Source organism: Periophthalmus magnuspinnatus, chromosome 5 (genome assembly GCF_009829125.3).
Source record: "Periophthalmus magnuspinnatus isolate fPerMag1 chromosome 5, fPerMag1.2.pri, whole genome shotgun sequence".
Lineage (NCBI taxonomy): Eukaryota > Metazoa > Chordata > Actinopteri > Gobiiformes > Gobiidae > Periophthalmus > Periophthalmus magnuspinnatus.
The window spans coordinates 27,111,136-27,135,842 of record NC_047130.1 but is presented as its reverse complement, the minus strand read 5'-3'; the positions used below and the strand labels follow the sequence as shown (position 1 = coordinate 27,135,842).

The window sequence follows — 24,707 nt, the reverse complement described above, 5'->3', positions numbered from 1 at the left end:
TGTTTAACATTCTTATAGCAGATTAGTCATACCAGGAGGAGCTCTCTATGAACCTTTGACACTATCACGTACCTCCGCAACAGGCAAGAAAAGCAGCGGACTTTAACAAAGCCACAAAATTATGGCCTTTTCAATTTTATCACAACTGTCTCTAACCAACAAAAAATTACAGATTTGATTCTGTCCCAAAACACAAAGTCTCACTCTCTATTCACAGCACATAGTCAACTATCCATTTAAAAAGGATAAGACAATCGACTTGCACAAGTTTAACCATTATCACTAATACAACAAGCATATTGTTTAGATTAGTACTTTATGTTTATTTTTCCACTGGGAAAAAAACATGCTTTAATAATGACACTCACCGTGGGTAGATTAGCACATATGGACTTGACTTCATACTCGATATAGGCCGCCTCTGTTCCCGCCTCTTTGCCCATCTGAGTGTAGCACAGGTCTCTGGTGGAGTTGATCCTTGTATCTATATCTCGTAGGTTAAACATACAGAGGGCAGAGTCCTCACTGGGCCGAGGTGATGAGGTCGACTGAGTGGAGAAGACCCCTAACAGGACGTCCTGACCTCCTGCACCCACTCCTGAGTGGCCCAGTTGCACAGCTTGCAGCAGGCTGTACACCTTCCCTGCTCTGGAGCGACATGTTAAAGGCACCTCTACATAGGAGTAGTACGACTGGTCATCCAGGCAAACTCGAGACACATATGTCCGATATTCCCTAGACTGAGACTTTAGATCTCGCCTGTAGAACAAGAAATATACATGATGTTGGTGCGCAAATGTAGCCACGAAATGATGATCGTACTCTGAGAGGCGTCCAGCTACAGCAAGTTTAGCAGTGTCTTCATAAGAAAAAATAGATCCTTGGGCAAGGTTTCGGGTGGAAATAGGAGGGTGGCTACTGGTATAACCCCGTCCAACAAACAAAAGAGGTTGGCGTTCAGGAAAGGGCCGGACAACTACTCCGACAGTGCTGACATTGGGATGGTTGGCTGCTACGTATTGAGTATCTACTGGTCTTTCGGTGGAGAAGAAGATTTGATTGACTGAGTCCAGGCTTCTTTTCTGGCAGATTCCCTGATTGACACTCCCACAGGTGATGAGGTTCATAGAGTATGGGTCAACCAGCAACAGCTTGTTGTGGTTGCTAGTGCTTCGAGCCTGCGGACATGTGATCTCCGTCACTGGGGGCAGGCACTCCTGGCTATCGGTCACTGGGCCAGTGTCAGCTAGGACCTCCACCTGGAGGTTTTTGTCCAGCTGGAAGAGATGGTTCCGAGCACCCACATACACCCGACCAACAAAAGGGTCCGGGTGCAGAGCTAAGTGCTCAAACAGAGTGTTGGGATGGGTGAAAGTGGGGTACAGCTGAGAGGAGTCTGAGTCACAGAGGACTCCACTAGGCCAGGCCACAGTGAGGACCAGGAGGAGCACTGGGGGTCCAGCCCAACAGTGACCTCCCATCCCTGGAGGAATGGCTTCAGAGCTGACAAAGAACACAGAAAATATGTTTTTGTTTGTTTCATACAGTCTAGAATACAGTGTAAATATATACATTGTGTGTACAGGAAGTGTTTGAAAGGAAGTAATATATGGCCCACAAAATCCAGTAGATAGAGTAACTATGACAGACTCAGTTATATTGTAGTGTAAACAGATCATCATTTGCACATGAAAGCTCAATGAAATGTACTGATAGATGCATGCATACCCTCACGAGGTGTCCTGCAGCATAATCTGGAGATCAGCTCCTGGTATCGGTGGAGCATCAGTGTTCTGCTTCACTCCTCCTGTGCATTACCTGCTGAAAAAAAAGGACAAAAAACTCCATTACTATTCTTATGTAATGATGTGTTAGTTTAAAACCACTGGCCTTCAAATTTGAACCACCAGTAAACAATAGTGCAGGTGACTTTGTTAAACATTTCTATTAGAATATCTGTGGGTAAACCTTTGACAATATCTGGATCAAACATTCATTGGGCCATTCACTCTCACATTCATTCACTGAGGGCAACTTGATGGAATGTACAATCATTGTATTCGTGCACATCTTTAGGCAGTGGCATGAGGGGAGAGTACCCATGAGGAGAACACATGCCTCAGTCAGAGAGAGTATTGGCAGGCCAGAGATCTGCCTTTATGCAAGTGCTATAGTTTTTATTAAAGTTATAAATAGCGCTGGGCAATTAATTGACAAATGGAGAGCTCCTGATCCACTGATGATATCTAATTGTTAATGATATGGTTGGGGTTTTTAAACCATTAGGTCACTGGGGGGTCACTTTTTGGGTTATTTTGACAGAGTTGGGTTTTGGGTTGAGTTTTTCTTAACCCAAACATTGGCTGAACAGGTAGTGTCAAAGTTGGGTCAACTCTCCTTTGCAGCCATTACCCCCACCTCCTCTGATGCTCCAGAGAAACTGATTAAAAGGCATTTATACATATTTTATTACTTTATCTTTGTGATTTTATCTGAAACTCTTTATAGTTTAAGCAGTTTGTACCAGTTAATGTTAATGGTATTACTAAATAAACATTTGATTTCTGGCTGCTAAGCCTCTACATGTTGCCAACTAGTCTTTAGTAACTAACTCCTTAAATAAATGAACATTGTGTTTTTATTCAGGATCTAAAGGGTTCTTACATAAGTCCCCTCTGAGCTCTGGTCTGGTTGAATCACAAATGTATGGTAAATAATAATATATTTCATGAGGTCCTTGTAGAAGAAGTGTCATGAGATATAAAGGACCTATTCCCACAGTGGAATCTGCTGAGACTGAAGCTCTGGAATCTGAGATAAACCAAGTAAAAGTAAAAATACAAACTACAAAATGGATAATTTAAATGAACATTTTACTGTTGAATTCATGATGTGCTGCTGTCAATTACGTGACATGTTTTGAGTGCAATTATTTATAAAAATATTTCTTGAATAGCATTGTGACATCATCGACAACATCGTCATTATAAGCAGGGTTATTTTTTTACACAGGTTGGATTATTTTTAACCCTGCATTTTTTTGTGTGATTTGGAGTTCAAACTTTGGAGAAATAATTTTGATTATTTTTTCATGTTAAATGGTGCAAATTAATGCATTGTATTATTGCCTGTATTGTGCATGTTCATGAAATCAATACTAAAAACATTTTTATTCTGCTTTTGAAAACACTAAATTAAATCAAATATCAAGATAAATCAATATGAGGAAAAAATTTTGATTACTTTTTTCCCCATATCACACGGCCATAGAAACTACATGTCAATACACTCAAAGTTCAAAGAAAACACACAACAAGGTTAAGAAAGTGGATGTAGGGATGGGCGATATCCCAAAAATGTATTGATTTTGTCAGATCACGATTTCGATTTTATCATGATTCATGTAAACTTAGTATCCTTATATTGCTTTGACGTGACTCTAAAGTCTTCTCCTGAAAGTACACACTTCATTTGAATTGGTTAAAATCCACCTGTCACGTGACTGAGGCTGACCAATAGGAGGTGTGGGTGCAGGGGGAAAAGTGTCTTTGTTTGAGCGTAGACCTGCATTCAAGAGAAGACTAGTGAATGACAATATGAAAATGTTACCAAAGAAAAAAAAACTGTCACAGTAATGAGCTCATGATTAGATTTTTATCACAATATTGCTCAGTCCTAATTTCCAGTAACTGGTAATGTATAGAGAAGAGATAATTAAATATTTGACAGGAGACCAGCACAGATGAGGAGGAGCATGTCTCTGAGGCGAAATGAATGGAAACTCCTGCCTTTCACTCTCCCCTTGGGCTGGCAGCAGCACAGTCCACTGAGGGCCGGTGATTTGGGGGAGGGGCCTAATGGCATGAGAGCAGGCACAGAGTCGAAAGGAAAGTGATGTCTGAGAGCTCAGAGCAAACTCAAACTTGGCTCGCCATTTCATGGTCTGATTTTGTTGATTTCGTTTGACTATTCAGGTTATAAAGTTGAATGACTGGGACCACCATATGGCAACACGCTCACTGGGTCACAAAAAGTAGCTGGAAAAGAAAATGGTTGGGTTGTCAAAATTATCAAAATTCAGATACCAACACGATCAGAAGTAGATACTCATTTGAACAAGTATCAATACCAAAAATCACATTAACTGGACAGAAATGAACCCTTCCTGAATAGCTTTAGAATGATTTTGAGCTGTATCAGAACAAGTATAAGACTAGTATAAGCCCATTGATCACTATGGAACCAACGTGGACGACTGAAGATTTAAACAGATATAAGATCACATGGAAATATAAAAGAAAGTACTATGATTTAATGAAAATCACATTCTATTATGTTATGATTTTAATGATGAGGTTTGGTATTGAGTATCAACTTAGTCTATTCCTTAGTATCGAAATCACGTTTGAAATTTTTGTATCGTGACAACACTACTTGTTTGCAAATAAATGTGGCTAAGCAGTGTTTTGCTCTGGGTTTAAATGACTCACTAATTAAACAAATCTTATAAACAATAAAAAGAAAATGTATGAAAACAAAACCACAAGAGTATCTCCTTTACTTTGTTTTGCCATTTGACACGATAAAAAGACAAATACATCTTAATCCAAAGCCCTACTAGACTATATTTCAACTTCCTCAATTTGATCCATTGAAGCAACCCAGCTTTTGTGCACTCACGTTTCTCTGTGAATGGACGCATTCCTATTAGACACTACACTCCCACATTCAAGCTCATCTCATTATGTGCTCCATGAACCTGAAGATCAAAGCTGTTCTTCTGCCCAGTGCCAACTGACTCAAACACAGTGCCCGAAACTTCAGAGCTTAACTGCCTTTCTTTGACTTTAGCATAGATGTGTGGTAATTATCATTTATGTTCACACTAAAGCCTCTAACACAAGGTTAGAAAGAAGCAGTCATAGTGTGCTTTTGATCCCTCTATCTGTGCTTAAAAAAAATCAAATACAAATCATGAAAGTACTTGCAATAGTCAACTACCATTTCATTATTGTGTATAAGTATAATGAGGTCTTTATTGTATTTAGTCAAACCAGAGGTCATCTAGACAATAAAAAGTTAACTATACCAAAACTCAAAGTTGTCCTGATACAAATAATATCACCCCTGCTAAATGTTGTAATTTTAGTAGCACCATTGTAGTTCGGAACATTATAAACATTCTGAACTCAAAACCAACAAACTTCTGTGTTTCTCCAATAGCGGCTACGATTTTGAGGTCACGGGATCCTCCAGTACACATGTCATATTTGTTTAGTGTTGAGTAAGGCTTGAATTTGATCACACAACTTGGTCCTAACTTTTTCCACCTCTTAACTTAAGATATATGTTGCACTATTTGTTCTTCATAATGACATGGGAGTATTCCCATCGGATCACTGCATTATCTCACCCACTCTGCACTGAGCTGGCTAAACTGGAGAAGTTATTTATACACAGGGCATTCTTGGTCTAGCTGATAGCGTTCGGAAGTGATCTGAATAAATAGCCAGTAAAAACACAATTCTCTCATATTAAATTATTATCCAATGACTGTATCGACTAGTACACATAGACAGGACAGTATTGTAAACAACCAGCCAGGCTCCAAGTGGAAACTCCATGATGGTGCAAGTCTTGTTGGCAGATGAGGTATATTTTGATGACAGTTTCTATAATCACTTCCTCATTAAACTTGTTTGCGTTCACCCCTATTGTCCAAAGCACTGCCAAATCCGGGACACAGCCAGGCCGAAAACTAGTGAACCATACAAGGCACTGCTAGGACTGTGCAGGCATGTCTCATAGTAACGCACAATAAAAGGAATTCTGCTTATGCCTAGAATTAGGTAACATTGGGACTAACGGAAAAAGTAAAACAACAACAACAAAATGCAGAACAGAGAGACATTAACTATTCTAAAAAGTTAGAAACAAATCTGCATAAAAGATAGCATTTTACAGATTAAATTAGCATGAAATGACAATTATATGTACATAAATAATAAATCAAATTGTTATCAACTGCATTGTAATATACATGTGTTACTATATTGTCCACCTGGGTATCCTGAGAACTTCCAGGGTTGTTTTGTCACAGTGCAACCCCTAAAGGTTAGAAGTTATTTAATTTAATGAAGGTAGAACTAGGTAGCAGGGGGTTGAGTAAGCAATAACTTTAGCCTCAGTTCACATAACCTGGAGCACTACAACTATAACAGAGGCAAACAGCTGCTTATATTCCACAGTCACCAACATAATCTACTTACATGAACATGATGATGAAAATAAACAAGTGTAAGCAGATAGTCAGTTCTAAACATAGATAGAAGCATGGCTCCTGGGCACACTGGACAGTGACTACATTTTATCTGGTCTAGATTTAGAACAATGTCTATCGTAAAGTAGGTTTGTTGACAGACTTCAGACAGCAGCACTTATATGTGTATGGTAAACATTAGCCTGCATCAACTGGTGCTGAAATACTGTCAAGCAGCAACCTCAATGTTAAGAAGATGGACAAAATGTGTGCTTTGTAATCCAAACAGAACAGTTAAACTCACAAAACCCAAACTATTCTGCACAGTGTATTCAGGGTACAGCTGACAACCTGTAAGGTTTTCTTTTTCTTCTTTGTTGCTGGTCCATGCTGTCTATGGAATATAATGCTCATAAGTTCAATTAATATACTATTTTTTAAGATTGATTTTTTTAAGATTAGGTTGATGGGAGGTGACACTACCTAGTTACGCTCTATGGTGCTTTCCTAGGACCCACCAGACATCAAAACTAACTCTAATCTAGAAGAGACATCTTTAGTGTGTGCATGAACAGCATTATTATATTTTTTGTTTTCTTTTTTAAATTTTGGATGATAAAGGCAGGCACACATTTAGATATCACAGCTGTCATTCATGGGTCATTGCTTTTGTTCTTGCATGCTTTTCATGAACTACCCTATCTCCTTCCCACTATCAAAGCTATACTACAGCAGCAGACATGCCATTTGTGACATGAACCACCCAGTCTTCACACAATACCAGCTTTTCTGTGGCTTTCACCAAAGTAGAACGTAATCCTCTTTCCTCCCAACACTGCTCTTTTTGTGCAGTAGCCTGGCTGTTGCAACCTAAGAATAATATTAGACAGGAGGTGATTTGGTGCAGCCTGGACAACATGCTCTCACAGAACCCTCACAAACATACATGCACAAACTTATAAAGGGTGTCTGTGCTGGCTCTAACAAGGGCCTGCAGAGTGGGGAGCAGGCAGTTTGCTGTGTAGAGAGAAGTGGACACAAAGAGCAGCTTTGTAGAGGATGCAGTGAATGCCGGTTTTCCATAGTTTCATAAAAATCAGGGTGTATTCTGGTGACTGGAGCCAGGTAAGAGTCATGCCGTAAAAGAAGGAAAAGTGCAGTGTGAGCCAATGACTTCGTAACTTTCAAGGCAATGCCCATGTAAATGTGTGCTGGTGTGCATCTGTTGTAATATAGCCCCGCCGTTAAGTATAGAATGTTTTCCTGGTTATGTAACTTACTAGAAGCACTTTGAGTCATAATTCTACTTCTAGTTGACACACTTTTTCCCCTAATCCAATGATCAGGGTTTGTTAAATGCCTCAGATTCTTGCAGCTGCTGCTGCCTGCCCCGCATCACAGTCCCAGTTGCAGTCCCTCAGGCCAGGACAGTTCTGCATTCAACATGTGAATGACAAAAAGCATGTCACTAACCCTTGTGTCACTATAACTGCAACCCTCTCAGGGCTATACACAGGTATGCCCTTCTAAAGAAGCCCTCTTCAGTACTTTTAATAGGTCTGACTGAACAAGATAATAATTGTATTACTGCATTACAATTGTAATTTAAACAACTAAATAGACTACAGTGTTAATAAAACCAAATAAAACAACAATTCTGAAACTTAAAATCCTTAAGTTCCAAAACCATCTTAAATTGTAATCTTTAGTGTCCCTTAAGAAAATTGTAGTCTGTGGTGACTGAGACATGTGCATGCCTTCCTTGAGAGATAGAAATGTCTTTTAAATAATGTAATATTTGTGATTTCTCTGTACTGTGTTGACTGTATTGGCTGCTACCTAGGCCTGGTCTCTCTTGTAAAAGATTCTGAATCTCTATGAGACTTCCTGATTAAGTAATGGTAAGATAAAACTAAAATTAATTATACCAAATTGGAAATTGCCTTGTTGATGGAAGATAGGAAACATTTGATTATTGTCCGTTCAGTTAAAGCTTGACAACAAAAGTCTCCCAGTTCTGTGAACAAGCAGAAATCCATATATTGATCAGAGTGTAGCTCTAAGCACCACAGTGATAGGTGACCCTTTGGCCTTTTTATGTGACAGACTAAAGCAATCAGCAAATAGTGGCACATAGCTAGTGGTACAGAAACATACACCAGGAACTCATAGTTTAACCACTCAAATCCAGCAGTTGGACAACAAACACACAACAGCACTCTCTATAAACTGAATATTTTGATACACTTTTAACAAATGTCTATGTTTCAATGCTTGCTAGTAAAAAACAAGTTAAAATCTGCTGCTCACTTTAATTGCCAACCCCCACTGTCCCCTGGAGAGGCCAATTCTAGGATAGAAGTGTGGTGGTGGTGGTGGTGGTGGTGGAGGTGCATTGGGGAGAAGGCCTCATTTGAATACTATAATGAGAGCCCATGTGTATTCCCATGGAAGGTAATAAAGCAAGCAACCAATGGACCACAAGTCTACACACTCAAGAGATTAAAGACGCGAGAGCAGACAGAGACATGGTATAGGTGGAGGTAAACTCAAAAAAATGCTTATGTAACTAGTTGTCCAGTGTAATTGAATTTACTCTTAAATTTCATCCTAGTTTAGCAAATAAAACTGAAATAATAAAAAATTCAAATCACCTAAAAATCAATGTCAGAATTTATAACACTGAAATTATTGCAGTTGTAGTTTCTGCTTGGGTGTAGATTCTGTAGGACAGGCCACATACGTGATTTATGCCTTATCCCTGCCGCTTAAAGCTATCAAAGTGGCCCACTGGTCCCATTATACGGCTCTGTCCTTGTACCAGGGGGATGGAGGTGGGCTGGGGGGAGCAGGGTGGGGTGGGGGGAGCAGGGTGGGGTGGGGGATGGTCCATGTGGTGTGCACTGAGCATCTCTCTTATCCAAACAAAAGATATCCAGCTTCATTTAAATACAATAGTGCTGCTCTCAAATGCCTGTCAGTGTCCCCTGTGAGAGCAGAGTGTCCTCATAACTCCATAAGAATACAATAGGAACACTTAGTCATAGCAATAATTGTCCCTGCCCCATTGTGAGACCCCTTTCTCCGGGTGTCTTTGGAACCCGTAACAATACTGTAACAACAGTTTGCCTATTGTGTCACCTTGTTCAAATTGTTATAAATGTGTGTGTGTGTGTGTGTAAATTTTGATGCCCTCATTGATAATATAGACTAGAGATGGGTAAACTAAAAGGAGGAGTAAAAATATATAACTATAAAAAATATGTAAAAAATACAAAAAAAAGTTAATGAGTCATAAGTAAACAAAAACATTTATAAAAGGAAAGTCAAACAGCATCTGTCTAAAATGTCTAACTTTAGATTTTCAGTGTGATATTATACTCTAGTGTGAGGCAGTGAGGACACACAGTATGATTATTCTATATTCGACAGTCAGGGGTGAGAGGTGGGGGTTGGGAGCCTTAGGACTAGCCACTGACATCCATTTCACTGTAGTTCTCTCATCTAACAGTGTTATTTGCTAATGTTTATGAAGTTATGGTTAAGAGTTAAACTTCTGAATACCAATTACAGAAATGTATTCTATTCAAGTCTAAACTATACAGCTCTTTAGATAAAAGGCCAACAATATAAATATACATAAATATACGCGCATTACACAGAATTTCTAATTGTAGGCATTACATTTTTCTCTTGAGGCACCTGTACATTCACAGTAAGTTTCTGTTTTGTACACAGCGTACTAATGGCTTTGGTCAACATGATTCAGAGAGCTTACCAGCTAAAATCCTTGCCTCCTTCCCTGAGATATGATTTAATGTATTAATCATTTGTTTCTAAAACATTTCACTAAACAATACTTTTAACTATTTAATCTCATCCATTGTTGCAGCCATAACATAAGAGTAAAATAAAGATAAAAAGAAAATCATACTAAATGCATTCATTCAGTTTCAATTCAATCTATTTTTATTTGAATTCAATTCAAATTATTACAGTGATTACTGCGGGGCAAAAGAAAAGAAAAGTAGAGAAGAAAGTGCTATTATTCAAAAAGTGGACAGGTTCATAGATTCAGGTTTCAGTTGTACTGGTGAATGAATTACACTTTGAAGGTGTCGGGTTACACATGCAGCCTGGCATCAGGATAGTCCTGTAATTACACAGTAATCACGAGACTAGTCTACGCACACTGCCCCTCACTTCTGCAGACCTACAGAGAAGAACTCAATTAGGGAGTTGGAGCTTTTTATGTTAAGCACTTTTATCTTTGAACTTGTTTTGGGGTTTTTTTTGCACACCAAACAAGACAAGCTATGAGTTGGCCTGGTTTATAAAATCAAACATTCTGAATGATGTAGGGAAGGGATGAAGGTGACATAAACAGCCAGATAAAAATAATCATAAGTATTGATTAGCCTAATAATCTTGACATCCCTACTCTGGACCATATAGGCACACATTTTAAGGTACAGATGTTAAATTCAGATTAGATTCATTGTGGCCAAATGATGTCTCTCAAATGTCGTAGAAATCATTTAGATGCAGCTGCTGCCTGCCCATGTCAGACAGCGCAGATAAATGGATAGATGGAGGTGACTTTGAGAGGGCACTAATCAGTGAAATGAGTGGTGCGCTGGGACGTCTGCCCTGGTCTGTCTGCACGCTGCTGCCTGAAGTCATGTGATCAGTGGCACAGATGTGATTAGACCAAAGCAGGAAAGTCACCTTGACTCATGGGACAACAACAAGGCCATAACTGAGTTTAACATCAACAATCAAGGTGCACTGTGAGTTTATTAGAGATATGCCAGAGCATAATCTAAATAAAGTACACATTAAAGTGGATAGATCATTGTCTTTAGTCTAAATAGGAAGACTCAAGGACTGCTTGTATACTGTGAGCCATGGTTTAACAAAGCAGACGTAACAAAGTCTGCCTGCATCTTTTGACATAAATAAAAAGAAAATATACTAATAGTGCATTATTCCTACTTTTATAATCAGAAATTATTTCAATGTGCTCCTATAGTACAGCATATTTCAGGAAAATTGGCTAAAGATTCCCCATAACCTCACACACATGTTGTGGCTTATGAGGACACATCTCCTCTGCAGTTTATTGTCCCAAAGAGGCATTTTAGATCCAAAGACACTTCCTAAATGCCCCACAAAGGTCCTAAAGGCATTACGGGGCCATTATCAACATGTTAATATGGCCACCTGTCTCTGGAGGACGCATTAGATTAGTCCAAGTCAAACAGCAAAGAAACAGGACACTTTATTAACAACTTACTGGAAATGTCTTAAGGGACTAAGGGACTTAAGGGACTTTTTTCTTCCCTGAGGGCACGGGCATATTCCAAGATGACAATGCCAGGATTCATCAGGCTCAAATTGTGAAAGAGTGGATCAGGAGCATGAGACATCATTTTCACACATGGATTGTCCACCACAGAGTCCAGACCTTAACCCCATTGAGAATCTTTGGGATGTGCTGAAGAAGCTTTGTGCAGCGTCAGACTCGACCATCATCAATGCAACATCTTGGTGAAAATGAATGCAACACTGGATGGAAATAAATCATGTGACATTACAGAAGCTTATCGAAACGAAGCTAAAGGCGGTCCAACCAATTATCAGAGTGTGGGACCTTTTTTTTGGCCAGGCACTGTATACTACTAGACCAGTAATACAACGGGACTAGAACAGCACCAAACCAAATCTATCAACAGAAAAAAACACGAAACATCAATAATTAAAATCATGATTATTCAACTACTGTAATTACTTGCACATAGAGAGTATTGAAATGAAACTAGGAGAAGAAAAAAGTAAGAAGAAAAAAAAAAAGAAAATTTACAAGACATTTTTGTCAAGATCAGGACAGGGCAGTTTTGGTTGAATTCCTGTTGTGATCCATTCCCTGTATAGTCTATAATGCTAGGGTGCCGGCCTGACCTTGCACACATGTCATTTGTGTCCAACCACAAAAAACTCTTGGAAGACACTTTGTGCTGCCTCAAACACCACGGCTTCCTGAGCTCTGACCTCTGCACTCACTCCACAGCAGGCCAATCCAACGCCCCATCTCCAGAATCCAACATAAGCAATCAATATTGGTCATTCCCTCTAAGGGGGCAGAGTATAGCAGGTTTAATATTCCTAGTGTTACATCCTTCTCGACTCAACACAGAACTTGCGTAATTTATCAGAGTTTGGAAATTATATGGTTCTGAGGTTTGAGGGAATTTTTTAAACTAGATTGTAATGTGAAAGAATAATGAAATCTAAATCGCAGTGGAAAATACAATCATCTAAGAGCATTTGAATAATCATGTATATATTTTAAAGGGAGGTAATCCCATGTGGAATTAGTAAAAGTAGGAGCAACATAACAACAAAGAACAGAATATTTTTATGTGTTGGTTTGGATGTGGGCAAAACTATTATAAGCGAAGACATTACCTTGCCAGAAAAGTTCTTAAAATGTTTTGACCAAGAAGTAGTATAAAACCACCAAATAAAGATGCTATTGATGTTTAAAATGGCATCATATTGTATAAAATATAACAATACCTGGACACTAGTAATCCACAGTTAGAATTATTCAGTGCATCATTGTACGGTGTGTTGAGTCAAACAAGTTTTTTATCATGGTAAAAAGGAAAAATGCACATCACTATCGAGTAATGAGCTTTTCCCACATTTCTGTATCGTGACAACACAAATTAAAGGGTTTTGAGCAACTCCGGTCAAACATACGGGCGGAATCTAACAGAGCTCTAGAAATATGAAAACACAGATAAAAGATAATGATGCATCTACCCACCATAAACCCAACTATGGAGCTGCTTTCACTGCTCAACAAACTGCCTTCCAATTCAACAACGTGATGCTGTCAAAGACCTGAGTGAAGTCAAAGTAAATTACTAAAAATAAATATACCTTATCTCAATGGTAGTGGTCCACAAACTCCCCATGTTGTGAATTAATACACATTTTAATATACAGCCATGCCTTAAATAATGTCACTATTTTTCCAACAGTTAAAAACATCATATAGTTATAAGATTGTGTGAAAGTGGTTTGAAAACCACTGTGGCATGTACCCTAATATTCAAAAATAAAGCCTTTCTCCTAGTTATCCATCAACGAATGTTTTATCACTGCCCCTCCCATAGAACTCCCGCTACGCTAAAAATCTGCCCTAAAAGAACAACCTAAGAGTGGCTTTTACAATCGGCCCTGTGGGAAGAAAAGCGTTACTCCACTTCCTCCTCCTCTCTCTGGGCCTGCTGGGTCTTGTTCTGTGGTTGATCCCCAGAGTAAGGAACAGGCTAAAACCTAAACTCATAGATTTTTCACATTTAGTCCTGTATTAAGAAGGCCTTGAGAGTGCAGATTCAGTTGTAACCTCTGGCCTCAGATAACCTGCCAAACTGTAACACACACCATAGCTTACTAATATTAATTTCAGTAAACACATAACCACAGGCTCATGGGTGTAAATTATATTTCACTGACTTGACTTTGCCTTTTTTAAATGATCTTTCGCATTTTTGCCTGTGTAATCCTCAGTTTTCCAAGTAGATTTCAATGCATATAGAAAATAGAATTGTGTCAGCTGAACAAGTACAAGAGAAGTATAATTTTATCTCGACTTGTCAAAAATAACCACTTGTTGCTTACATGGCTAAATCTATTCCAGTGCAAAAGCTGTGCAATCATCATCACAATTTTGAAATCCATCTTCCATCCGCCTGTTTCCTGTAATGTCATGTAAACTGTACTCCATCCAGTACAGTTTACATGACACTGACCGATGTCTTACCAGATCAAGAAATGTCAATAAATTACATAACATAGTAAAAGAAAGATTCTAATCTGTCAACTGGACAAAGCTGATGTTTCACTGCTCATCCAAGCCGCTTCTTCAGTTCTGGTCAGATTACTGGCGGACACTGCCTTATATCTATCTGAAGCGAAGGCCTAACTACACTGAAACTACCACACTTATTGTTTACAGTTTCTGTTTGTTGGCTAGGTCTATTGAGCTACCCTGTGAACTGTGCCTGAGTCTCTCCTAATGGGTGCTCTCACACCTATTAGCATACTGGCTAGCTCTATTGTTGTCCTTGTTTAGAGTTCGGCCTGACGATGGAAGTTATAAATAGGAGATAGATGATGTTTAAGCCCCTCATTCCTGTTCAAAGATGGATTGTCTTTCCTAACAAAAATTGCCTCCAACTCCCCTTTCAATAATGTCTTTTTTTGGCTCTGTATCTTTTAGATCTGTATCTTATTATCTAAGGAGTGGTTAGTCACTTTAAGATGGAGGTGTACGGCAGATTGGGGTCCCAGGCTGCTCTAGCAGTGTTGGTGCATTCTCTTATGGAGGGGCTGTTTTGTTTCTTCAATATAACTCTCACTGCAGTCTTCACTACACTGAATAGAGTACTCCATCCAGTACTCTGAATGGAGTACTCCATCCAGTACTCTGAATGGAGTACTCCATCCAGTACTCTGAATGGAGTACTCCATCCAGTACTCTGAATGGAGTACTCCATCCAGTACTCTGAATGGAGTACTCCATCCAGTACTCTGAATGGAGTACTCCATCCAGTACTCTGAATGGAGTACTCCATCCAGTACTCTGAATGGAGTACTCCATCCAGTACTCTGAATGGAGTACTCCATCCAGTACTCTGAATGGAGTACTCCATCCAGTACTCTGAATGGAGTACTCCATCCAGTACTCTGAATGGAGCACTCCATCCAGTACTCTGAATGGAGCACTCCATCCAGTACTCTGAATGGAGCACTCCATCCAGTACTCTGAATGGAGCACTCCATCCAGTACTCTGAATGGAGTACTCCATCCAGTACTCTGAATGGAGTACTCCATCCAGTACTCTGAATGGAGTACTCCATCCAGTACTCTGAATGGAGTACTCTGAATGGAGTACTCTGAATGGAGTACTCTGAATGGAGTACTCTGAATGGAGTACTCCATCCAGTACTCTGAATGGAGTACTCTGAATGGAGTACTCTGAATGGAGTACTCTGAATGGAGTACTCTGAATGGAGTACTCCATCCAGTACTCTGAATGGAGTACTCTGAATGGAGTACTCTGAATGGAGTACTCTGAATGGAGTACTCTGAATGGAGTACTCTGAATGGAGTACTCCATCCAGTACTCTGAATGGAGTACTCCATCCAGTACTCTGAATGGAGTGCTCCATCCAGTACTCTGAATGGAGTGCTCCATCCAGTACTCTGAATGGAGTACTCCATCCAGTACTCTGAATGGAGTACTGCATCCAGTACGCTGAATGGAGTACTCCATCCAATACTCCATTGGATGGCATGCTGGATGGAGTACTCCATCCAGTGTAGTGCAAACAGTAGATGTGTTAGTTTCAGTGTAGTTAGCTCCTCCCTTCATATAGATATAAGGCAGTGTTCACCAGCAATCTGACCAGGACTGAAGAAGTGGCTTAGATGAGGAGCAAAACGTCTTCACGCCAACAACTTTTTGTCCTGTTGACAGATTTGAATCTTTCTTATATAATGAATCTTACCTGGACGACTGAGGGTTACAGGGACAATAACTAAAATTCTTATAATAACAATGAAATGGTAAATTGTTCTAGACTGGGTCACAAAGGTGACAGAATCATCATCTGACAACTCTTAAAGCTAATGCTTAAGCTTTTACCCATGTTAGTGGGAAATCTATTAAAATGAGGTTTGAAAGGTGGGTTGTGTAAGCTGAAAGTATCACTGACACATAGGCCTGCCTGCCTACTCGAGTACTTCCTGTTGCCCTGTAGGAAGGGCCGTGCCTGTAAATGAGCCCCCACAAAATGATCAGCTCATCTGTCTCTCTCGCAGCTCTACAGTGGCTGCATCTCCTTCAGTTTGATGCCCAAGGCTATAGTAGTGCTGCAGTCAAAGCCAGTGGAGCACTGCATTGTTAAAGAGTGTAAAATGCCACAACTGGTGACATCCCCTGTCACTCAGCCAAGTCAAATCCAGTGAAAAAGCAGCCAAAATGCAACCAAACTTTCACTATAAAACATTGCTGTTGTTTCAAACTAAACTTTACTCATGGAACTTTTAATTAAGTTGACTGAGAGTTTCTCTCATGAATATCAGATATCAGCAGCTGAAAAAATGTAGATCAGATCGTCTAGAAGAATATCCAACTTCATTCTGAGAGTGCTGCACAATACAGATTGTACTGAGAGAAAGTTTTACAGGAGTATTATATTTAACCCAAACCAAAGCCCCATTTAAAACCATGGACACCAAACTATTTTGAACATTTTACCAACCTTTCAGAGGAACTGTTGGTTTGCAGACTCCCACTGACAGAACGCCTGGGCCCTCCGCACTGTAATTAAGTCCCACGGCTCTCCCCCGGTTTAGGGTTAGGCGCTGGGCCGTAATGTGCTGCCGATTCCGTCCTGCTTTACTGCCCATGTTTCCACATTCCACTCAAAACAAAAACTGGATTCCTTTGTCAAGATGAAAGCAGAAGGATAGTTTTTTTCTTTTACTTTTTTCACTTTTTTTACGTTTGATAGAAATAAAATTACTGTCAGAAAATATTTGGGGACTTTTTAAAAACACTGTTTGCCAACTACACTCAAATAGCCTATTGTATCTTTTTTCACAGAAATAAACAGCTCTCATTATGTCTGCCTCACTGCTCATTTTAATTATCTATTCACAATTGCAATTGAACTGTCTGGGCCCAGAAGGTACAGACCAAATTGTAAAAGGTCTACTGACATACATTTTATAGTATACCAGTTTGTATAGCAGAGCACATGAGCCTATCAAATAAAAATATAACTTGGTAAAAGAAGCATGTGTTGTTGTCTGCAGTTGGTCTGACAGCTGACAGCGAGTCCATAACAGAACATTATGAAGGAGTTGGCTATACATCACAGCTCCAGAGACATGCTTTATAATCATAATCCCTTCACATGTGCCCAGCAGCCTGTTCAACATTCACTGGACCCCAACTGTCCCTTTGGTCGACTACAAACTAAATGTTCAACTGTATGTAAATTATTGTTGCAAAAAAAGTCAGAAAAATGTACTTTCCAAACATCGGCCTTAAGTAGTGTCAAATCAATAATAATTCTCTAAACTAATATGAACCATAGTAACTGAACAACATGCAAAAAATGACAACAGTGGTCAAAGCAGAAGCTCATCTGACAGTGAATAATCGATAAAACTCCACCAGTCTTTGGAAAGTGTGTCAGACTTATAGGTCCACAATACAGATGTCGATCCAGGCCGGATACAGAGCACAACACCGACACAACAAACTAGGGCCAGATCACACACATTGTCAAAGCATTCTTTTTAAATAAACATGTCCTGCGTTACAACTTCAGTGTCATGTCTCTTTTTACAACTCTCAGACTACTTCAGTTTATTCTACAACAGTATTATTTTTCAATAACATACATTTTTAAGTCACTTGATGACCATTACTATGCAAAACAAAGGACATATGCTGCAGTCTGGATATTATTAACTACAACAGGCAGACTTTGAGACATCCTGGCGATACAACACCTAAGCTTAGCAGCATTATTGCACCAATGCATCTATTAATTTTACAGGACAATGGCCAGGAGGAGTTTAATTAATAGTTGTGGAGAGCCCTGACTGAAGACTGTTGAATGTAGACTTAATAAATTTGACCCCTTATGCTCTTGAACCTAAAATTAATCAACCACAACCAAGAAAAACACAGGTGATATGTCCGACTTAAACTACTATAGTGGAAATGCATTATGGAAGAGTAGCCAGAGCATCAAAAGATCAAATGAGAGAGCATCAAAGAGAAGGTTAAGGGAATAACAATAAAACAGGAAGTAGGAGACAAATGAGTGACAGGTTGTGGCTTATAGTCCATCTAGTTCTCCATACAAGAGCAACAAAAGAGATACATTCAACATTACCGCTTAGTTAAAGGAGCATGACGCAAGTTACAGAGTTTTTGTACTAGTTTTCCCACATCTAGAATGAAGTGGAACTGCAACTGCAGTGTTATGTGTGTTCACTGTGCGCAGGCTTGAACCAGCATGAAACAACTCTAAAAGATGCATCTTTGGCCTTCCTCTCCAGAATTCATTAGAATTGACCAACATAATGTTTAAAGAGGGAAGAAAATCTACTAATATGCATGTTATTTTGAATTTGACAAACTATTTTTCTAATGGCGTTGATAAAAGAACAGTCAATTGGCTCTTCTTTTATCAACGCCATATGAAACCTGTTATATAATACTGTCCTGACACTGGGACAATTTAGCACCATTGCTTATTAGAGTGAAGGCACTAAATCATTTTAAAAAGGCCAATACTGCTCCATGGGGGGACCGGCATACCACACTCTGGCAGAAGTTTAGGAGGTGACATTGTCCCTTAACATTTGCAGTGCGCCAAAAGCCAGCCAAGGTCCCGAACTTTTGACACGCTTGTCCAACATTCATCTTGAGCTTTCCATAGCAACCCCCTATTTCCCAGGCCCTGGCCCCCTCCCCACAGGCATTTCAAGAAAGAGGGGGGTTGGATTTAGGGGTGCAGTGGTAAGAAAAGGGCATTACTCTGCGAACTGAGCCCTCACTGTTCTCAAAAAGAGCTTGCATGGTTACCACTTAGCAACACTCGGACCGTTGCCATTTTAGAATTATGCTATTGATTGCACTGGTGTGTGTGGGGCCGGGAACCGACCTGAGCCTCAGTCGACCCACAAGATGGTCAATGTGGCACTGGGACTAGAGGAACTTCTATGGGATCAAATTATCTTCATTCAGAGGTGCAGAGGGACCATGAGAGAGGAAATGTCCATACAAGAGTCTTACGCAGCACAGTATCTTGAGCTGGATAGATACAATTAGTGAAGCTTGGGCATAAACAACACAGTGCAGAAGAAATTAAATCCCATAACAAGGTTTATATATAAGGTTTGTATTATATATTGCAAGTTTTTTCCCAGACTACCAGCACTATTGCGCCAGATTTAGTCATTTCAAGCACTACCTTTAATGTCAGGCCAAAACAAATCAGGTTTAATATAGTCTAAGCCAGACCTTGAAGTTAGGAAAACAAATACAGGATTTTTATAAAGTGAGTGAAGTCCAGCATGAAATCTGTTGGCAGCTTCCTTCAACTTGATGTTGGTGTCACGATACTAAAATTTCAAACTCGATTACGATCTAGATTCTCAGTACTGATCCAGATACTACAATGATGATAAAAAAAACTCTTTGTTTGGACAATAGAATGTAATTTTCAACATTAAATCGTAGAACTTTCTTACTTTCTATATTACCATGTGGCCTTATATCTGTGATACCTGATACTAATCGATACTTCTGACAACCATAGTAGTAACAAAGGAATAAATGGGACTAAATATTCAAAATGGATGCATATAAACTAAATAAATCACAAATATGGTTAACCTGTTTTGCATATTCCCAATTTAAATGCCCAACAAGCATAGTTGTTCTCGTCCCTCGTCTTAGGACGTCTCTCACCAAGGCCTCTGCCTCGCTCTGGTTGGTTGGCCTTTTCAAACTGCTTCTCACAAAAGACACAAAGGAGGCTGGACCAGCACTTCTCTTTATCAACAGCTGAGAGAATGGTTGGGGGTCTGTGGGGAAGAGAACCTGCCATACAAACCTATGGAGGAGACAGATAAAGAACATGGTGGCATTTCCCTCAGTCTGAAAAACAGCAGTGGAAAAGCGTTGCTGTGTCTAATGCCGTCAGTGCCTTGATCAACCTCACTGGAAAGTACAACCTTGACAATATTGAAGTTACACATATTATAAGGTGATCTATGTTTTTAAAGTGCTTAAATAACTATTTTGTCAACTGGGTAACAGGCAACTGATACTTCATATTGACATGTTCTCAAAGTACCACACTTATGATACCACTACACTTATATCACATTTGCTTGAAAGGTTTTGTACTTTTGGCTCTGGTTGTACTGTTTTTTGGTTTTTTTTGGTGACGCATTTAAAACAGGGAATACTGGGCAATTGAATTATCCATTAGGTGGAATGATCACCACGATTAGGGACAGGATTGGATGGAAATTTCTACTGTATGATAAATGTGACCAAAAATATCAAAGTATACCGTCATACCGTTACGTATTTTATCAATCAAACTATCAAACTTTATTTATAGAGCCCTTCACAACACTCAAGGTGACCAAAGTGCTTTCCAATAAAACCAACACAGTATAAGAACAAAAATGAAACACACAATGCTTACTGAAAACATGGGACTTCTTACTTTAAAAAAGTGTATTGCTCGTTTGGTTGTCCTACTTTGGTTTGCAGAGATTTGGTGAAACACAGATCAGTTAGGTACACTAGGATAGGCACACATAGATTTAAATATTATTAAATATATTATTAACAAACATATTATTGGGAAAACACTTGTGGCTTTTGATATGTAGTTTGACAAATACAATTATATGTGCTTCTGTTCATCAATTACCTGCGTGGGTTTATATGAATACAACATTCATGCTCGCGTCATGCAGCTGTGCGCATCTGGCACAGCGAGAAGCCAAACAAAGTGCATGTAGGAGTAGCATTTTATCCTCTGAGCCATTTGGACAAGTTTGAAAAAGGAAAATGTGCAGAAGCGAGCAAGATGGGAGTACATGTTTAATGCAATAGTTTGTTTCATCTTATTTATAAATATATCTTTTCAGTTTTGACATTTTTTTGTAGCTTGCAGAATATCTTTTGTGGACGGGGGAAAAATTCAAAATTGAATCAAAAATCAAATATTCAGAGAATTTTTTTTTTTTTAAATCAACAATTATATGTTCAGCCCTACTTTTAACATAAAGACTAGCAGGTTAGCTCTTAACTGTGCGTGGGTGCTCCGTGGTGCGGCCCGGTACAAGGCGGGCAGAAAGCGAGGGTCCAGCAGGGAGTGGAGGATACAGAGCACTTTAAGGGACTAAAACTGCACTACTGGAGGAGCGCTGCCTTTTCCACAGACCCAGTTAAATATATATTGATACTGTGGCATTTTAATACTGCATATACCTCAATACCAGTTATTGTCCCCAACTATGACTGATACTTATATTTATGCAGAACTTTACCCTAACACAATAAACAATTTATACATGTGTCATTTTAAAGGGTCTTATTTGAGTGTTGCCTCTGAGCTCAATAATTGGTTGCATTACATAGAAATGACAGAGTATCCCCACATTACCTTGAACTATTGTTGTCATTAAGCCCATTCCATTGCTGTTAACAAATCTAAAATCAAATTTAATACTAGAAAAATATGCGCTGACGTCTGAAAAGTTTTGTGGGTGGGTACACAATAACACAGGATGATTCTTTCAAAGAACCGGGATAAACCTGACCACTCTCTTTTTAAATCTCATTCCAGAAATACTGAGGCTTCATTGTGGTGTTGAGTTTATGGCTATAGAGTGAACCATTGCAGTTTTATAAAGGAATCCAAGAAATTACCCAGTTGACAACATTTTTTGGACAAGCACTAATGAAAGTATTCAATATACAAGTATTGAGCACCAAAGTTTTACAACACTTCAGTCAGTCTTTCCTAACATTTAGACTGCTATCTAAGCATTTTCTAGTCAGATATGGATTTAGGGCTCATAAATTAAATGAAATTTGAAAAGCGGACAACACAAAAATGCTCTCTAGAGCATTATTGATTTTGCACAAATCAATAATGGCACCAGGTCACCAAATTTTGTCCAAAGAGTTAAATGTGAAAACTATCATTGCTTCAAGGAAATAATTGTACAATTGATAAACAGTCAGCGGATGTAAAATGTGCCATTAATTATACAATCACTCTACAACAAAACACTACTGTCCCAGAAATTTTTTCACAAAATAAGCAGTTCTCATAGTAGGAACATTTTTTTGTCATTTTCACTTTGCCAGGCTCTTTGATGGATATTAGTCTGGCATTTCAAACTTTGACACTGCTCATTTTCTCATTAGGGCCTCCACAGCAAACCCGTTGACTCGGCAGGTTTTTATGCCGATTTTGTGGCCATCCTGTCACAACAACAGTCCACATTTACAATTCACTGATGATGAAATACCCTGGTAATTTTGTATCCAAGTCCACTCTCCACCGATGTTAACATAGAGGTGAAGATTCATATAAATGTCCAGACATCTCTTGCTATGGTGTCCAACCAGTCAGTGTGTTGCTGTAACCATCATCAGTAATGACAGAGAGGCTCAGGCACAGGACAGAGCAATTAAAGGGAACTTCAAGAGACTCCATAAATATTTATCTAAGATACCAAAGAATCAGCTAAAAAAATGTAAGAAGATCTGTGACAAAATGCTGTCATTAAGTCAAAACTAAACAAAACAAAAATAAATGATAGGCCTAGTATAGAAACGTTTTGCAGCATATTGTGAGTAAGAGATTTTGCTGGTTTGTGAGTATAGTTATAATATAGGAGGCCTGTGGATCATTATGCTGTATTTGATGTTTTCAATCACAATATTGATTTAATTAAAATTACTTAATAAATGAAACAAGTCAGCTGACTTCCAAGTTGCAAAATTGCAGGGTCCAATTGATACTTTGCAGCTGATATCATCAACATTCCCTAGGGCGTGGTGCTAACAGTAGACACAGCTCTGTCTGAAGCTTTAGTTCTTTATAATGAGACTGTGTTAAAACAAAGTTCAGATTAAAGTCTGACTTAGCTGGAACTACAAAAGATGAGCTGATTTGTTCTGTTAAATAAGTCTCTCACACATAAAATTACAGTCACAACCTTTTTCCGTTTTCAGACTTCAGACATATTAAAATATTTTGGCAATATTTGCTAATGTCTGCATTGTGTCTCCATGGTAATTGCTGAACATTCCACCATAGAGATGTATGTAGAACACCCCCAGTGTGATGTCACTGTAAAGTATCAATGAGAGTTAACTCCCCTCTGCCCCTGGACAATATGCCGCAGTAAACGTCATCACAACAAAGTGCCGCTCTGAGGGACCATGCTATTCCCTTCTATGGATGGCTGCAGATCACGCGAGTAAACAGCAGATTTTTTTTTGTGCCAAAATGGCTACATAATGCTGCCGAAATCTACTCTATGTTTCCTCCATTAATTCTGCAGTTTAAGAATAGCAGAATAACAGTTTGAGTTGGGTTTTCTGGTGGGTAAGATTTTCTTTGGGTGCACCAAAACCCACCGCTTAGTTAAGCCATCATAATTTTTATATATATATATATATATATATATATATATATATATATATATATATATATATATATATATATATATATATAGCGGTCTGTACAGAGCTGAGGGCAGAGCGAGTGAATGAATGTTTTTTTCTTTTAGTTGTCAATTAAAACAATCGTGTGTTCTATAGTATTTAATCTACATTTATAATGAGGCAAGAGGACACAGGAGAAGGGATGTGATGAGGATCTGTCAGGTGCACCAGTGTGCCCAAGGAAAATGTTTAGTTGCACCAGACAAAATTTTAGGCACATGTGACCCATCACTACACAACGGGTGCCTCGCACAGTCTGCTCTGATTGGTTGTGGTTAAGTTTATCCCAAGCAACAGTCGTAAATATGCATCATGTTGAAAGCTTAGGATTTGAGATTTTGGCGGTGCAGAATCCCACAGGGGTCAGTGTGATTCATAGTGCCATATTAAACATCTCACACACTGAGGACTTCAGGGACAGGCCTCTTCCTGGTGCCCAGAGTCAGAACTCAACATGGGGAATCAGCGTTTCAGTTTTATGCAACTAAAACCTGGAACAATCCTCCTGAAGATGTGAGACAGGCCTCTACTTAAATTCAAGCTCAAAACAGTTCTGTTTAGCTGTGCATATGATTGAAAGGTTTTATTCTGTACTCTTCTGTTTTTATGTTAATTTTATGATGATTATTTGTGATTATTTATGTTTTGATTTGTGTGATTTCGATGTCTTTCTTATTCTGTAAAGCCCTTTGTATACAAATTGTGCTATACAAATAAACTTGCCTTCCCCAGCCAGGCATAAGGCGTCCCACAACAAATAATCGATTACACTAATCGGGCATACCTCCCAGGACTTATAGCAAATCGGTCTTAATATCATGCTAAATATCTGCTAGTGTGCAGGTTACTGCTTCTTTTGGCCGTAGGCCTGTGACAATAATTACTATATCAACTTATCGTTCCATATATTAAAGCTGGAACAGTATATTTTAGGGCTTGATATTTATCATATGCACAATTCATTTTCAATAGTGGGGAGATTTTTGCAATGTTTTGTAATAAGATAAAAATTTGAGCTATAAAGGGGATAATAACTTCTATAGCTAATTATTGGTTACTACTGCTATTTAGTTGTAGCC

The 24,707-nt window shown here is 38.9% G+C and overlaps 1 protein-coding gene across 1 annotated transcript in view; it reads right to left on the bottom strand.

Moving 5' to 3' along the window:
• Positions 1-24,707, bottom strand: part of plxnb1b (plexin b1b) — a 43,696-nt gene that overhangs the window by 16,253 nt on the left and 2,736 nt on the right. The window contains exons 2-3 of the mRNA XM_055221893.1: positions 1,729-1,818; positions 369-1,503 (exon numbers count right to left, since the gene is read on the bottom strand). Coding sequence (XP_055077868.1) covers positions 369-1,481 — 1,113 coding nt within the window. The 5' untranslated portion in view covers positions 1,482-1,503; positions 1,729-1,818. The remainder of the gene's footprint in view (positions 1-368; positions 1,504-1,728; positions 1,819-24,707) is intronic.